Below are 18647 nucleotides of genomic sequence, written 5' to 3' on the forward strand. Positions count from 1 at the left end.
AAGATCTGGCTTAAAATGTTATTTTTAATGATACCTGGGAATATGCTTAAATAGAAGGTAAAATAGCTTAGTTCCACACGACATAAAACTAATGTTGCAGCAGAATGTAGAAAAGACGTTTATACACAGCTGCATTAAAAATGTAAGCCATAAAACTCTCAACATCTTCGCATGCAGCTCACAAACTATAATGACAGTTATACTGTTAAATCCCATTCCCCTTTGAAAATTGAGTTTCATCCTTAAAAAATTATCCTTCCCTTAAACCTGTCTGCAGAGCAAAGCTGGTGTAACAAAAGCAAAGGTGAAAATTGAAAGCACGGTAACTTATTCTGCACTAACTCCCTTAGTACATAGTTTGATTCCATAGAGGTTTGATTGCTTCTTTTTCTTTCTGGTATAGGTTAATCCCAAGATTTTCTCTAGATTAGAGAGCTGTTTACAAGACTGTCAAGTCAAGCATACACAGCTACAGAAGATCAGAAAGAACTTTCTTTTACTGTACACTGTGTCTGCAGTTTTGTAGGGCTGTCTGTTGCTGGGCAGAGGGTAAGGGGGTGTGGTCGTCTTTTTAAAAGCAAATTAGAATAATAAAACTAAATAAAATCAAAGTTTTGCCTGAAATATTTATCTTGGCACACCTCAAAAATAAAACAAGGACAAGGAGACCTATTATGGAATCAAGTGTGAAGTGTTCACGGAAAGTGTTAGTGCAGAATGTTATGCAACGCATTCAATTTCATTCCATTTTTCCTTCTCCATGTAACTCTAAAACAATTAATAAGCTTTTGTTTCTTGTCATTTGGACATTTTCTATCCTTTGAAACAGTAGTGTTAAAAAATTAACAGGAAAAAAACTATGAAAAGGAAGCACACAGACAATTACAAGTTGAAAGATGACTGACTGCTGCTTCCAAGGGTATCAAATTCTTACATTAGATTATCAAGTAGAGGCCACATGCAAAGAGTGCAGTAGCTGGGCCACTCCCCCTCTTCCCCAGTGAGAGATCACCTCCGGGATGTAAGCTGCAGCACAGACAGTATCAATGCAATTGTCAGCAAAGGTGCCAGCAGTACAGATGTTTCCTCAGCAGCTGGAGTACACCTGTGCATTCAGCTATCACACTGTCTGATCAACAAAAGTATGACCCCAGAACTAAGGCCAGAAATTAATATCCTGAAGAAACAGTAACACCTAAGTATACTTGCATTTATTCAGATATCCTTTCACTGATGAGGAGCAACCACTGGGTAGAGAGGAATCACAACAGCCAGAAAACTGACTATCAAACTCAATCCCAATATGCACCATGTTTAAATTTTTCCTGGAATGTAACTACATGACATTAAAGTCAATACAGTTTGCCTAACTGCCAAATATAAAAATGACATAGCACCAATACTGACAATTGTCTTGATACCAGCATTCATCTCCAGTACCAGAGTTACACATTTGTGCTTCTGTTTTTGTTCACCAGAAGTACAGAGTTCTCAGTTACACATCTGTCACTTTTATTTCTTAGCTTTGGATATGGACATCCTGAACATAACCCCCCAAAATCTATAGATTTGTAACAACTGTGAGCAATACAGAATGATAACTTGCAAACACTCCTCCTCAGACTTCAGAAGAAGCAGTGTAAAGAAAAAAAATCACTACTGGCTTCTGACATAACTATTTTGCGTTTAACTTTCTCAAGGTTTTAGAGAAAAGATTTTCTGCCAAATCTTTTTTTTTTTTCAACTTGCACATATTCTTGTCAATTGATTCTGAACTCTCAGATCAGAACTCTACTCAACTGGCACATCCTGTCAAGAACTGGTTAGAAGCAATTCTTCTCAGGGTCTGAGACATGTGATGACTCCTGCCTTTAGGACAGGACTTGGTATTACTTTCCTGTTCCCCTAGGCAAGCAGCTCCTGTGTGTTTCTGCTCTCCTTCCACTTTAATCTGTGACATCTGCACTAGACTTGCCCCTTCTCTATGTTAATACTGTGGCTGTGTCTGCCCATATCCTGAGAAAGGCAATGAGGGGCTGTTAGCACAGGACATAAAGCTCCCAGTGCCTGTCTTAACCAGAGCAGTCACAAACTGCTTTATAGCACTACCTCAGTACAAACTAGGACTTCATATAAAGCTGAATTTGGTCACCCAACAGAGCTGTTAAGTGTCCTCTATTTCCCAGCTTCCTCTAACATAATTATGTTGTGCACTAGCACTTGTTAAGTAACCTATCACATCACTCTATGTATGCCCAGATGCATTCAGCAGGACTCCAGACAAGTACAGCAAACTTTTGTCAGTATTTATTTTCCTATGTTTTCCTTAGTACTTAAATTGGGATCTGTAACATTTTTCTACCATTTTCCTTGCTACAGTTTTCTATGAAATAGATCACTTAATCATATCAAAATGTCAGTAAATTTAATGTAAGCTGCTTTTACCTATTACTGGAGAACTCTCTAATTTTTTTTAAGTCCTTCACAAGTTTCTTGCTCAACATAGTCCAATCATCCCAATCATCGCTCCTTTTCATTACTTATATTCAGCTTTATCCAAAGATTCAGCAAAAGCTGATTTTAAAATAATGTTGAGCTTTGTCTAATAGTACTGTCAAAAATTTGTTGTCCTTGATAGGGGCTGAAAGTCAATTCAAAGATTTCACAGGGATGGGTAGGAGGAAAGGAGATGCATATCTACAAGTCAGTAATTAATTCACGGCAAGGAAAGTAAACTCTGTCTTTACTTCCTTAAAATGTTCCTCAGCTACTCATTGTACAGCATCTGATAGTAAATGCCTGGTAGTAAGTCTACAACATCAAGTTTATTTGGTGCAAATACGAAATTGAAAATTTTATTTGTCAGACAATGTGAGAAGCAGCAGAAAGGAGGAAAACCAGAAGAGAAAAAAAGAGATTAACAAAACCTAGAAGCTTGATTTCATCCTATACTTTCTAAATGTTTTCAAACAATTATCCTGATCATAATGCTCTTCCTAAGCAATACCTTTTTACTGATGACAAAAAGAGCTCCAGCCATCCTAAAGTTAACAGCTCATCAATTAACTGCTTCATTTGGGCAACTAATTTAATGAATGATGGCCTCTGTTCCTAGAATATGCAGGTATGAATATTAAATGCTGACAGTGACTCACAGAGCTGGATTCCTACTGCTTTTATTTCCCTGACTTTGCTAAAACATTACCCCAAGACATTAATACTTTACAATATAGCAACCACCATCAGCTGAATTATGGTCTGGTAAAAGAAACCCTCTCCAGTGCACTAAACCTTGAATTCTATTAGAAACACTTCTTACCTCAAGATCATCCTAGAATCTGAACTCACTCAAACACAATGAATGAAATGAGCTGCAACACAAATGTGTTTCTAGCCTGGAAAAAATGTATAGCTTTATGTTATAAATTACCCAGTCAACAACCACATAATGTATTTTCCATAATAAATGTATCATACCCCAGCAGTTCGGGAATTAAATGAAATTAAATGATAGTATACCACTCAAGCTATTCCCTACAACAGACGTAGGAATGTAACTCAATTGTAGCAGGAGAAACAAGAAATCTTCACATGAATCGAAGTCCAGATAACTAAGTGGTGATCCCTCAGGATGGTTAGAGCTTTGAGATGGCCTGGCCTACAGACTCTGGGACTTTCACACATTCCCAGAGCGGGTAAGGTTGGAAGGGAGAACAGTGGGTCATCAGGCCCAATGCCCCTGCACAAGCAAGGTCATCCTGGAGCACATAGCACAGGACTGTGTCCGGGTGGTTCTTCTCCAGTGAGGGAGACTCCACAACCTTGAGCTCTGCAGCCTTTCCTCATAATAGAGATGCTCCAGTTCCTTGATCCTCTCTATTGACATCCTCTGGACTGGCTCCAGGAGCTCCGTGTCTCTCTTGTGCTGAGGAGCCCAGAACTGGGCACAGCACTCCAGATGTGCCTCACCAGGGCTGAGCAGCGGGGCAGGATCACCTCCCTCAACCTGCTGGCAATGCTCTTCCTGATGCAGCCCAGGAACCCATTGGCCTTCCTGGCCACAGGGGCTCATGGATGGCTCAGGAACAGCTCATTGTCCACCAGGACCCCCGGGTCCTTTCCCACAGACCTGCTCCAGCAACAATCCCCAGCCTGTGCTGGTGTGTGGAGCTGTTCTTCCACAGATGTGGGACCCTGAGCTCACCTTTGTTGAATTCCAGAAGGCTCCTCCCTGCCCATCTCTCCAACCTGTCAGGGTCCTTCTAAAGGGCTGCACAGAACTCAGGGGAATCAGCCACTCTTCCCAGTGAACCTGCTGAGGAGGCATCTGCCCCTTCATCAAGTCACCGATAAATAATGGGCCCAGTATTGAACCTTGGGGGACACCAAGGCATCCAACGAGACCCTGTGCCACTGTTCAGCCAGTTCTCAATACACTTCACTGTCCCCTCACCCAGTCCACCCTTCCTGAGGTGGCCTCTGAGGATGTGGTGAGAGACAGTGCTGACAGCCTTGCTGAAGTCGAGGTAGACAATGTCCCTCATCCATCCAGGTACTTGTTTCATTGTAAAAGGCAATCAGGTTAGTCATGCATGATTTACCATTAGTGAATCCATGCTGACTACTACTGATTACCTTCTTCTCATCCATGTAAACACAGAGTTCCCTGAATCCTCCTTCTTGCCCTTTCTGAAGACTGGGGTGATACTTGTTTTCTTCCAGTCCTTGGGCACCACTCCTGACCACCATGAGCTTTCAAAGATGATTGTGAATGGCCTCCACAGCTCTCTCAGCACTCATGGATGCATTGCATCAGGGCTTATGGGCTTTTGGATGTCAGGTTTGCCTAGGTCTTCTCTAACCCAATCCTTCCTGACCAAGGGAAATTCTTTCCAACTTTCCTTTACCCTTGTCTCCCAGGTCAGAAAATGCCAAGAGCTGGCCTTGTCAATGAAGACTGATGTAAAAAAGGTGTTTTGGTAAATCTGTCTTCTCTGCATCCTCTGTTACCTGTTACGTCCCTGTTACGTCTAGTAATGCCCCCACATTATCCTTGGGTTTCCTTTTGTTATGGATGTATTTGAAAAAACCCTTCTTCTTGTCCTTGACACCCTTGGCCAGATTAAATTCCAGATGGGCTGTGGCCTTCCTTATCTTGTTTTTACTTACTCTGACAACCCCTCAATATTCATTCCAAGTGATCCGACCTTGTTTCCATCTCCTGTATATTTCCTGCTTACGCTTGAGTAATGACCAGAGTTTTCTATTCATCCATGCAGGTCTGTTGTTCCCTTTGCCCAATTTCTTGCTCATTTCTTTCCTTTAAGAGGAGTACATTGAGACAGAAACACTCTAAAGTATTAATAAAATATACTCAGCAGAGACCCAGGTTGAAGTTAAAACAAAACAAATACCCACAACCAAAAAGCTCCAACACAAAACTAAAAAACAACCTAACACTTCAAGAGTCAGTCTCCACTGTTTATTTTGTCCTTGCTGGGCAGGTCCTTCCTTCAGCTTTGCTAAATCTTAGCTGTCAGCTTTCAATAGCTTCTACAGCTGCAACAAGCTCTGAACAGTCCCCTCCTGATAAGCACATCTCTGCAGCCTAGTGATGTTTGTTCTCTAATATTTATAGTAGTCTGCCAGCCACGGCTCCTGCTCAAAGCTCCCTCCTGGTTGCACCATCCAACTCCCCACCTCTCTCTTTATCTTCCCCAATTGCTTGGGGAAGACAAAGGTCTCCTCCCTCTTTCCCGAACCAGAAGGCAACTGACAGAAGTTGTCTGAGAGGAAATCTTTTCACTTGCTGTCTAGATTTGGTGGTTAAACAGAACAGAGCAAACAACCAAACAGGTACTATCCCCTCTCAAGGGAAATCAGGACAGGAATGTTTTAATCTATCAATATACCTGCATGAAACTTCAGTAAAATCAATTCTGACATTTACCGAATCACCAGAAACCAGACAGAAAAATTCAGAGTAGAGTTTATATGAAGGTGAGAGAACAGAGAGTTTGCTAGATATGAAAGCAGAAAGCCCTAATAACACAGTACTAAATAATATTCAGCAAAGACTGAAAGTCTGTATCTAAGGGTCTCAGGATACATTTAATTAATCTTCTGCAATGATTTTAATTTTTAGAAACGCATCCATACCTCAGATATCCGATTTCTTAATTAAAATTTTATAATAAAGGATTATTAAAAATCTAAAATTTTACCGGTCTCAACAATAAATTCTCAGTATTTTAAAGACCACAGAGAACATACTTTTAGCCTTCTCCTACTCCCACAATACACAACTGCCAAGTCACCAGAGCAGTACAATCAGAACTATAACCTTTGAGAAAAGTACTGTGCATTTTCTTCTTCCACTTTCTACTTAGTCCACAGTTATATCTACACAATATTGTGTCAGTCCTCTGTCTACCTTGGGACACCACTTTCAATTAGTCCTTTTATTTAATCTTACAATATCTGTTCTCATTGACCACAGCACTTTTAATCTGTGGATTTGTGATAACCTAATGCTAATCTCTCACTGCAAAGGTTGTCTTATATATCCTTATTGTGTTTATTGCCAAAAGAGAAGCTTACAAAAAAAAATTAGCTCTCCCTCAGGCAGGAAGGAAATAGCATTTGTTTGACACAACAGGAGACCTTTCAGTACCTGTCTGGTGCCCTTGACCAACACACTAATATGGCCTCTCAATATGCTGACTGCCCCTTGCCTGGCTGTTCCTTTCTGATAAGAGATGTCAGCTCCCTGGGGTGCCATTCAGAGCTGACAGCAAAAGGCAAAAGACCCAGGAGGGTTATTTTCAAAGGTTTATAAAGGAAATAAGACATTTGCATCCCTTTTCAGTGACTTTCTGATAAAAATATTTACATTGTGGCACCACATAACTATTATTGGCAGAAAAGCTTGAAAAGAAGATACTCCCTATTTGCATCATGCTCCATGCTCTTTCCAAGCACTTAGCCACAATTAAGAAATACTTTGCTGACAGGTCAGTCATTCAGTCTCTACAAAATCTGCCCTGTATTTTGCAACAGACATATTGTAACACTCTTAAAAGTAATACTCAAAGGTAATACACTGTTGTAATCTTGTCACAATCTGGTAAATAACTGAAATCATTGCTGCATGTATTCATCTTTAGCATTTCTGACATTTATATTGGCTTCTTTAAAATTATCTGTACTCCATACTACAATAAAAACTAAATGGCCACTAATGGCACACCCTGCTAAGACAAGAAAGGCAGTAGCAAATCCATGGAGATATATTATAGTGTGCTTGGATAATTTTAACATTAACACGGTACACTACAAAATTTGTGTCATGTTAGATAGAATGTGTCTGGTTTGAATTATGTAGACTCTCTGGAATTATAGCTTCAAAACCTGACAAAACTAGACTCAGCTCTTCCTTCAAGGCAGATACAGCGCATTTCAGAAATGGAGATTCCTCAGTTTGCTTGACTTGCCTATTGAAGAACCCACCAAGGAAAAGGTTGGCTCTTGCAAAAGTTTTGTACTTGTTATTTGGTGTGCACTGCTCCTCAACATTTAAAAAAAATGCAGTTTCACTTAACCTTTTAAGCTACATAACTGCAGGAAACAAGAGGGAGAAAAGTAACTAGTTCAGTCCTCAGTCAAGGTCAGCCTCACTGTGAAAACACCCCTTTTCAGCCCACAGATGGGGTAAGCCCTGTGCTTGCACACCCTACTGAGCTGGAGCCTTATGCAGGTAATACCCTTGGCACGTGAAGATGGAAGGCTGCATGGTATTTTCAGGGTGAATTTAAGGGTGCTGCTACTGTGTCATTTCAGAATTCATTCCAGGCACAGGTCACAAAATGGTGATATACAAATCCAACTATTTACTCATTTTAGTGTTTACTGTTTTAAAGGTATGGTAAAAAAAGCAATAAGCAGGGTACAATTCTTTTATCTCTACTTCAAACACCACATGTGTATGTTTTACATTAAGTCAGCCTAGGAAAACTTTTCTAAGTTATTTACGTACTCTAAGACAGAAATATTTTAGAAATGTTCATATGGTATATAAAATAGAACTGGTGACCCTTATAAATGGCAAGGCACTACATTTGTTAGCAGGATTTAAAAATTGCCCAAATACTCTGGTTTTATTAAATGCAAATGCTGTAGACCTCAGTAAATGCATCTAAAACATATGAAGACTCATTTTCTGTTAAGACCAGATTTTATATGCCTCTATTCTGATGCATATATACTTATGATTTCATATATTAAAGTGGGCTTCCAAATAATTTTGGGCAACCTCAGAGCCAAGACTTATATTATCAAATAAGCAGTTTTCATTTCCCAATGTTCTGAGGCAGGGTTCCTAAATCTAGGAATTTTGGGCAGTAATCCCATAACACATCTTATGAATATATTATTTCATAGTGCAAGTAACATTATGCTTCTCTCTCCTTACTTGCATCCTCTCTAACTTATTCTTCACAAGCAGGCAGAGCACCATCAGAGGTTTTTGCAGGCAATGAAGGTTATGACCAGGTCTTTCAGACCATCCTTTTAAGGTTCCTCATATCTGCTGGAATATAGAAACAGTGGGCTCTGAAAGGCAAATAATTGCTGGATCATAACACTCTGATGGGCCTGACAGAGAAAGCAACAGTAGACCAGCTGCAATAAAATCTCTGTAGCTTCAAAAAGGCTGACAACTGCTACCACACAGAAAAATCATATTTGCTGTGCTGGTACCTTTATGGGCATTTCACTGCATATGAGAGCTCAAAAACCAACCACTTTTTAAAGGTACACAGATTACCAAGCAATTTATTCCCCTTCGGTAAATTACAGAGTCACACACAAACCCTGGATAAAGAGATACTTTTCAATGTGACAGGAAAAACTGTTCCTTCTTTACACCGATCTCTTACTGACTTTTGTAAAGAGCACAACTAATCAACCAACCTCAAAGAAGAGTTTCCAGTACCCTAAGACATAATGAAATAGTAGCCATCTTCTGAAATACATAATGAAGTTGAAAGCCTTTGAGGGGCCACAGTACACATTGTTTTGTCTTTAAAAATACACGTTTGTGTAGACACAACCTACACCTGCTTTTCAACTATTCCACGTGAAGAGAATAGGTCCAAAATGCAACTTTTCTTTAAAACCCTCAGGATATTAAAAATCTACATAGTTTATAAATGAAGAAAGGTGCCATGTGCATTCACAATATCCTTGTCTTCATTACACAGAACACCTTCGTGTGTATGCTAATAAAATTCAATATATACTTCTTTTTTTTTTCCTATCCAATTCATCTCTCTTAGAACAGAGGTAACAACAGAGAAATAGTACTTGCTGGAATCACTTTCTAACTGAAATTATTTGTCCATTTCTGGATAATTGAGCACTAGAATCATGGTTTTGAACTACAAAAACAGGTGCAGAAATGGTTAAGTCTAGGCTGTAATTTCACCTATTATTTCCTGCACATAAAAAGTCAAGCAACAATTAAAAGGAAGTAATAGAAATTAAGCTTTGAATATTAAAACAAATACACCAACTGGTTTTCCTTCAGGCATATAAGTTCAAGGCAGTGGAAGAAATTAACTGGGGGAAGACTAAAACATAAAAGTTAATCATATGGTAAGAAGAAAAAGATGCTTAATTGAACTTGCCACTCATCCTGCTTCCTTCCATGCTGTATAATACACGTGTAAAAAAAGACTTAAAGACCAATACCAAGTTTAGTACATTGTTGTTCATTTAGCTATTGTTCTAAAAATTATGGTTCGTTCCCTTTGATCCCCCATTCTTCAGGCATCAGTTAATATGCCAAGAAACCACACAAATAGTAATTACAATTGCAAGTGGAAGTCAAAGAGATTTTTAAAACAAAAAATAAAGAGTATGCAAAAATTACAAGGTATGTGTTCTAATTTACAGAAAAATGCATGCAAATATTTTTGTTGCTATACTATTTCTGGAAATTGCAAAACAGTCACATGTCTCTGCTGGTGTGCAACATACAGAATAAAGAATTGCAAAGGATCATAGCATAGAATGGGTTGCACCAGAGCTGTTCTCATTCAAGCAGTATTCCCTTTTTACCAATGCAGGGATAAAGAAAGAGAAAGGGAAGTAATTAATTTTTGCACCATTATTAAAAGAAATGACACATTCAGATCATACATTTTCCCTAGAGAAAAAACATGATGCAACAGACACACATGATTAAAACACTCTATTTCCAAAACACAATAGAATGATAGCCACAGTTTGTGGATTCCATTCACTTTGAGAGGAGCTGGAAAATCTAAACCTGTTCAGTTCAACCACTTTCTTTCTGTAATATTCACCATCCTCTAGAAAAGTGTTACACAGTTTAAAACACGAATGCACCTTAAAGAATACACTAATCACCGGCCACTCCATAGACTGTGGTAATTAAGTGAATCAAGATCTTCCCCCAGAGTTTTGGAATCAGCTCCTTACTTAGCTGCTACATTGTCAACAGCTGGCATGAATTACTGTGAACATTTGGCTAACTGGATAATAAGGACGACAGCCTGTGGTTGGTCCAAATTCTACTTCACTAATCTGTTTCAATATATATATATATATATAAAAATCTCATTAGAGTCTCCTTTTCTTTTTTTTTTTTAAAGGAGTAACAACCCTTCCCTTGTTATGCACAAACACTGTAACTGTGTAACTCTCAGATGTTGCAAGAACCAGTGTAACCAAAGCCCCAGTCGCCTCAAATTTAATAATACTTTTTTGCAACACTGATTCACCCTCATCTGTATCACATCTTGGCTGCTGTGACAAAGGCTTGCTACTCTGAATATATTTTTCTACTTGCTAGCAATTCATAAGCACAGATCACAGTAACAAAACACCCAAACTCTGTTCCCATCTATCATACTGAAGAGAAAATATTCGTGAGACCAAGCTTTCCCCAAGCTGCAGCTTTATTACAAGGTAAAGTCAAATTATATTATTGCAGACCTATGCAACAAAATACCACCCAGTGTGACTTTATTACATTATTTGCTTTGTGCCCATGCAGTTATCAAATTCACTCCAGCAAATCCACATAAAAACCCAGTTCTAGCTGAGCAACATGCTCAAAAGTGGTTTTGTGCGTGGGTTTCTAGTGGGTCCAGCTTTCAGATGTATCTTTGCCATAGGAAACTGTGGGGAGCGGGTATATTTATTAGGTGGCCCTTCTCTTTTTTCTTTCAACAGGTAACAGGGAGTCTAAAGAAGACATTTCAGATTACAGTCTCTGGAGACCTGCTCAAAACAAGAACAAGTCTGATATAAAGCAATTACCATATTATTGCCAGGCATTAACAAAATCCCCAAGTATTCAGGTAAATTATGCAGGCCTGTTACACTGTCAGGGCACTCAGTTACAGCTGTCCTTGAAAAACAGTGGATTATCCACTGTTTTTCCTTCCAAAAACAAACAATTAAAGTTCTGGCATTTTTCTCCTCTTTGATAAAACAGTACTGTAACTTTTGAGGTAGCAGAGGATTAGTCCAATGTAATATCATGGCTAAAGCTGAAACCAAACAAAAAAGCAAACAATTTTTTTTGATCTTTGTTAAGACTATTCTCAGACACCTCATGAATTCTAACAAGCATTGTCTTAGCATCAACATCTGGTAGCTTAGTGGGATGGTAACTCACACTTTTGCTGTAAGCTACCAGATGTTGCTGAAGGGCTTTTTAATTTAGATGGGCTGGTTCCATAAATTTATGTAATTTATTTCAGTAATTCTCATTTTTATTATGTTGTATTTGATTGAGGCAATGAGGAAGACAGAGCAGTATTAGAATTCCCACATCATCACTGTTACAGTGAGGGCCATTGCTTGTGCATCATTCTATCACAGAGAAAGCAATCTAAGAGAAGGTCAAGCCAGCAGGATAAATGTGGCTACTTCCTGGATTTCAATCATGCCAGTCATAAGTAAATCACCTTTTGAAAGGTAGTTAATCCTTGCTGTAGAGACTAGCATTTATTATCACCCAATTGTGGCAGGTCAAAATTATAAACAGCTTTTAGATTCTTCCAACCTTTCATACACACACACTGCTACAGTGATTTCCAGAAGTATTTGCACTATGACAATACATAGTAAGTATAATGTTGGGGGAACAGGAGAGAAAAGAGAAGAGCACACACTTTTTAAAGTATATTTTTTTATGTAATGTGCTTTATAACTTAAAAAAAAATCCAGAAAACACTGTTAATGGCTAGCGTTTTCAAAAAGTAAGCTCTTATTTAGAAGAGCTGGTGAATGAAAAGAAATTCTACAGAGAATACATAATTTAGTACTTTAAGACACAAATTTCCCTCTGATCCACACAGACACTGACTCTACAGCTCAGGGCTTACTCAGCAGAGCAATGTAATGACCAGCTTTGGTACTTTGGCAACCACTGACAACAAATGCCCAGTTACAAGGCTGAAAACTGCCATTATGTTCCTTAAAAATTACACAACAAAAGAGAAAAATGGATACCAAAATAGTTTTGCTAAGACACTTCACAATTGCTCACAAGAAAGAGTGGGCACCAGTGGCACAAGAGAAAAGACTCACATGAGAGAACCTGAATGCCCCTCCAGCTCCCTATCCTGATGGGCAACCCTGACCTCAACAAGGTCCAAATGGCAACAGGGAAACAAGAGGAAAACTGTCAGCAATATTCTGTGAGGAAACATAACGGAGTATTTCTGTAGAAGACCCTGATACTAGTCTAAAGGAAAAGCAAGAAGGCAGCATCTTAAGGAAAGGATGAAGGCGGTTTGTGTTCTTTGAAGGAGATAAAATGAGACAAAAGCAGGAAATGCTGTCCTTTCCTTATCCTGAGGACTTAATGAAAGGTCAAGTATAGCCATCAATCAAGATAAGGAAGAGGCAACCAAAGAAATGACCTTCTCTGAGGGGAAACAAGCATGTATCAGATAGCACTTTTACTCTGATGCAGTTCCTTATGTGAGAGAAAAAAGAACACAGTTTCATGCCAGTGTTAATAAAAAACAAAAGTGAAAATTAAGCACTTGAGATGGAAAAAAGACAAGCAAAAGCCTATTAAGTCAAAGGCTAGCAGCCAAGGAAAAGCTTGCTTCCAAAATTTGTGAGGAGTGCAGCAGAATTCTATTCATCACCACTCGTGCAGTTGGGCACCTGGCTTATGAGACATCTCCTGGGGGCAGCCACCCTCACTAGTTTGTCACTGATAAGCTACAGGCTCATTACATGCTCTTTAAATTTCTGGTTTAAAGCTTGTTGCTTTTCTGAAAGAGAATAACCCATTTTAGTTATGCTTGACCTCACACTTACAAAATTAATTTACAGTGTTCCCCCGTGAGTTACTCTTATGCTGTCATTTTTGGGGATGAAAAATCAGATTGTGTGGAATTGCATCTATAGTAGATAAAAATCAAACACCCTCAAAATCAAATATAAGTATAAATACTTCTTAGAAACAAGCCTTATGTGACTACCTTTTATTTTCTGGGCTAGTATTCAACCATGGAATTGTTTTAAAATCACTCTTTGGGAAAGAAAAACAAGTTTACCAGCTCTCGAGGTAGAAAGGCCTCCTCTTGACGAGCCACAATCAGACAGACAGTCTCGCCTTGCTTTGTGCTTCTCAGCATAGCTACAAGCTCTTCCTGGGTCCTGCCAGTGATGTCCCGTCCATTCACCTATCAGCCACAAAAGAACAGAGGATGTGTTATCTCTGACTGCCTTTTAGCAGGTTTATTAGATGCTCCTCACCTAACGCAGGTGTCATTCAGCGACTGAGAGCAAAGAAGAATCAGCAACAGCTCCCATACTGCCTCCCCCTCTGGCCCTGCACAAATTACTTAACCTTTCTCCTCCTCATTTTCACCATCTGTTAAAGCAGCTCTGTAGTACTTACTCACATTGCAGGGGGTTTGTGAGGCTTAATTAGTTTGTAAAGCACTTTGAAGATGAAAAGTGCAGAAACAAGACCTTAGTATTAAAACTGTTTACCTTAAGAGCTTTTTGAGGTTAGTAAGTAGAAATAACCCATTAGATAATAAGATTGTAAGTCACAAGATATCTGAAAATTTTCAACAGACCAATTTGGGCAAAATTGTCTTAAAACGAGCACTTTACCAGCTTGATATTAACTGGAGGTTTTTGGATGTGGCTGAAGCAGCAAGACGTGTTTTGGTCCTAAATCAATACATTTATCTGCTTTAAAAACCAAGATCTTATCAGGTTCCCCTTGTTCAAACACCCTATGGACCCTTGTGAAAAGAACCATTTTTCCACCTCATGGTGTAAAGCACTTTTTGACAAACAAGTGACATAGAAACTGTGAGAGTGATTTTTTTTTTTTTTAAACCAAGGGCAAGAACTGTAGTTCCATACATCAATAATATGTATGAGGAAATAGAAGATTTATGACAAGCCAGCGATCAATTTTAAGCAATGCAAATACAATGGATGTTTATCCTAACCTCCAGGATTCTGTCTCCCGACTGCAAACGACCATCTTTTACTGCTGCACCTTTTGGTAAAATATTCTTCACAAAGATTGGACCAGGACCATGTACCGAAGAGTCTCTGGTAACCACTGTGAAACCAAGTCCTTCTGGACCTAAAATGTCAGACAAAGAACTCACAACATAAATTTCAACATGTAAACGATGACCATTAAAAGTAAGCGAACAATGTCAGCAAGATATCCCAGAGATTCATTCACATTAACTTTTAAAAAAAGAAAGCAAACAAAAAGGTGTAAACATAAGCCAATCTTCTGCATGGTCTAGAGAAGTAGTCTACTGATGTCCAAACACATACTCAAACCCTCTTACAACAGCTACAGATGGAAATACTTGGGTAAGCATATAATAATAAAAAATAAGAAAGAACTCTTTTAAAAGCATTTATCTTTCCTATAGGTCACTACAATATTAGTCTTCACTTTAATGTCAATATTTTTTCATGGAATCAGAACAATAGGAATTGTTTATAAGCATAAATATAATTTAGCAGGTTTTACTTCAATTTGGTAAATAGGAAAAATATCACACGATTTGAATGCAAAACTTGATGTGCTGCTCAGAAAGGACAAAGTGGTATTTCTAAGCTTCCATTAGTGAATTTGTTTGCTGCTTAGAAATAAACAACCTCAAGCATTAACAGATATGCTATAACAAGTAATTAGGAAGTAAAATAAATATTAGCAGGTATTGCTTATAAGCCACTAAAATTGCTGGGAATAGCAGAGTCCATAAAAATCTTTTTATATTGAGCGGCATTTCTACCCATGTGACAGTTTTTGAAGATATCATCATGCCAGTATCACATTGCTGTAATTTCTAAAAATATAAATTTTGAAAAATCAAAAGTGTTAGGTCTAGAAAGGGGACATTCTTAAGTGGATTTTATTAACACAAAGCTGAAGACTTCAGAAGTAAAAATGAGCGATTTAAGTAAAGAAACAACAAAAATTAAGAAATGAGAGCTTGATTACATTCATAATGTGTTGTAAGAATGAAGTTACAGACAATTTTCAAAAGCGCCACTTCTAGGATCAAATTTTACTCTCAGCCAAATCAGAGACAAATCAAATAGAAAATGTAAATGCTAATTGGAAATTTCTTAAGCACATTTTACTACATGTTCCTAAGCCTGTTATTCCATTCAAAGACAGACAGCTGCATGGTGCAGTAATTGAAGATATACACACAAATTTGGCCTCCTGACAGCTGAATAAATATGATAGAAAACAAGAAAGGTTTGCAGAAAATAAAAAAGGGAAAGACAGGTACATCTGTGGTCAAACTCTTGGAAGACATGAAACAGAGCAAAGTAGATTTTTAAACATGTCTTTAAAAGCATGTCATAACACTGTTGAGGTTAATTAGCAGGTTAAATAAAATAATAAAGGTCACCAGCAAACAGTTCAAACTTTTATTCTATATTTGTTCAAAGACTGAACTATCTCTCAAAATCACTTGTTGCTAATGGAATTGCTTCCACAGTCAGTAACAGAGATGTCCTAATCAGTAAATCTGGATAACATACATACAAAATGTATGAGGAAGTCCACTGTAGAAAACATTACTGTTTACATTGTTATACCTTTTCAAAGTTTTGGAACTTTTAAATGATAAATAACTTGCTTGTATTTTCAATGTCACTGGTTAAATTAAAAGTTAAGGTATCACTATAGAGACACGATACTTAATTAATCATACCATCTCCAGAGACTTACCTTTTTTTAGGTCTATCTTTATTTTCTTTGCATTTCTCTTATTTCCAAAGCCCATAAGTGGAGACAGTGAGGGAGAAGAAGGCTTTCTACCCAGACGTGGGAGGTTGGGGCTCTTAGCTTGTTGCAGTGCTCCCTGTACACCTGACTCCAAGATTGCTCCAGAAATATTAATTGTTTTCACAGCAGGCTTTGGATGAAGAGGAGGTGGAATTTTTGTTTTTGTAACTCCTTCTTCATTATTCAGAATACAAAGAGGAGCAATGGCAGACTTCTCATACTGTTCTCGGTTATAGGGAGGAAGGACTTCCAAGATGACACTTTGAAATTTCATTGCCTGGCGGAAGATGTCCTGAGCCCTTTAAAAGAAAGGTATGAAAATTCATGTGACAAACAAGAAAATGTGGGCAAAAATTGAAGTTACGTATAGAGAAGATGAACGTTTACCTTATACTCACATCTACAGCATGCCTTTTTTACAAAACTACACATGAAATAAGATTTCAAAACTACAGCATTTCCTTATATTTCAAGGACAAGCAGCATATCTCTTGGAATTCCTAAGCTGCTACAAAAACATATCAGCCAGAATAAACTGATGAACATTTCTTCATGCAGAGCATCAGAAAGGGAAGGTCTGATGGCAAAAGACTGCTGAAGGTACAGCTTGCTGCTTTTTTCAAGTGCTTGTCTGTTATGTATTTTCTTGTTGGTATAGAGGCACACTGAGCACTCATCACCAATTGTTCTGGTGAATACATCTACTCCAAGCAAGCTGAACTCTACATTTTGTCCAAATCCTGTTTAATTGCTCCTCAGATTCCTTTGTTATCCCTAATACAACCGCTGGTTGATTCCACAGCAATAAAATAGGATGAGGGCATGGGATACATAGATACTTGAAAAAAAACCCTGGTGATCAAAATGGTGCAATTATTTATGCTTCTACATAAATAGATTAATAAATAGGTTGATATTACTCACATCTTTCAAGCAGTAACCTTTTGCAAAGTGGATATGCAGACTTCACATAATCAGTGTTTTTACAGATGTGCTCAAATGCAACACCAGAAACTGTGTTAGAGCATTTGATGGAACTATTCTCCTTGATACTGATAAAGCAATGGAGAATGGTTTTAAACTACAAGAGAAATATTTAGATCAGACATTAAGAAGAAATTCTTTACTCAGAGGGTAGTGAGGTACTTGAACAAGTTGCCCAGAGAAGCTGTGGATGCTTCATCCTTGGCAATGTTCAAGGCCAGGCTGGATGGGGCCCTGAACCTAGTGGGTGACATCCCTGTTCATGCCTCTGGGGTTGGAATGAGATCATCTTTAAGGTCCCTTCCAACCCAAACCTTTCTATAATTCTGTGAACTGTGAAATGGTAATGATACCTTGCTCAGATTCCTGGGCAATTAAGACAAGCTGGCCAAAAGTACTGTTCCTAAAGCCTTCCCTGGATTTTGAATAACCTGTAGATTTGGTCAATCAACCATGTTACAAACCTTAGCTTCTAAAGGAATAAAGGAAACTTCCCTCTTTCTATGCTTTACTCTCCTACCTTCTGTTGAAGTGGACTGATTTTCTTCCATACTGCAGAAGACCACTTGAGTACAAACAGAAGTAGCTGAAGAGCATTTTGAGAGTGAAAAACTGAAAACTTCTGCTTAGCTGAACTGAGGCAAGAGGGGAAGTAATGGCTACATTAAATTTTAAATAAATCATGGAGTCCTTCTAAGAACATTGTACTTATCTCCTACCCTTCTGTGGTGTGTTTGTCAGTCTGAGTGACTATTCTGCTCAAGTCTTGCCTTTGGATTTACACTCAGTTATGTCACAGGAATCAATGTTGAAACTACTCCTGAAATATTTTTTTTTTTACACTGACACAGGAAGGAAGCCACTGCAAACATAAATGTCTTGAAAACACACCTCCTGCTTTCCCAGATGAACAGAGCTGCACAGTATGTCCACCTTGCAACTGTAGGTGGTGGAAAAGAGGCTGTTTTAAGAGGGTTTTCTGTACCATGAAGACATTGAAGTCAGGGCTCAGTCCCAATGCTGTGGGAAAGAACTATCCTTGCCACACTGAGTGTACAAGCACCAAGAGTCAGAATAGCAACATTCACTGACAGGCGATGCTGCCAGAGAGAAACCTCAAACTTGGAAAAGAAAGGCAGCAGGGAGAATATTGCAGGGAGGCATTATTTTACTATCACCCTCAAGGATTCTGTTTCAGAGCTGTAACAGACTGGGCCCCAGTGTCTCTGCCCAGGCTATAGGTTATCCACTCACCTATAGCCTGTCAAAGTTTTCAAGGACAGACCTTACCCTGATATAGAAACCATGGCACACTTCCAGC

The 18647-nt window shown here is 38.5% G+C and overlaps 1 protein-coding gene across 9 annotated transcripts in view; it reads right to left on the reverse strand.

The window, feature by feature from the left end:
* Nucleotides 1-18647, reverse strand: part of PARD3B (par-3 family cell polarity regulator beta) — a 531684-nt gene that overhangs the window by 195408 nt on the left and 317629 nt on the right. For all 9 annotated transcript variants that reach the window (XM_064434188.1, XM_064434182.1, XM_064434186.1 and 6 more), the window contains 3 exons: nt 16286-16641; nt 14523-14662; nt 13608-13736 (listed from right to left, as the gene is read on the reverse strand). In XM_064434188.1, coding sequence (XP_064290258.1) covers nt 13608-13736; nt 14523-14662; nt 16286-16641 — 625 coding nt within the window. The remainder of the gene's footprint in view (nt 1-13607; nt 13737-14522; nt 14663-16285; nt 16642-18647) is intronic.

The sequence above is a fragment of the Passer domesticus genome, chromosome 10 (genome assembly GCF_036417665.1).
Source record: "Passer domesticus isolate bPasDom1 chromosome 10, bPasDom1.hap1, whole genome shotgun sequence".
NCBI classification, from domain to species: domain Eukaryota; kingdom Metazoa; phylum Chordata; class Aves; order Passeriformes; family Passeridae; genus Passer; species Passer domesticus.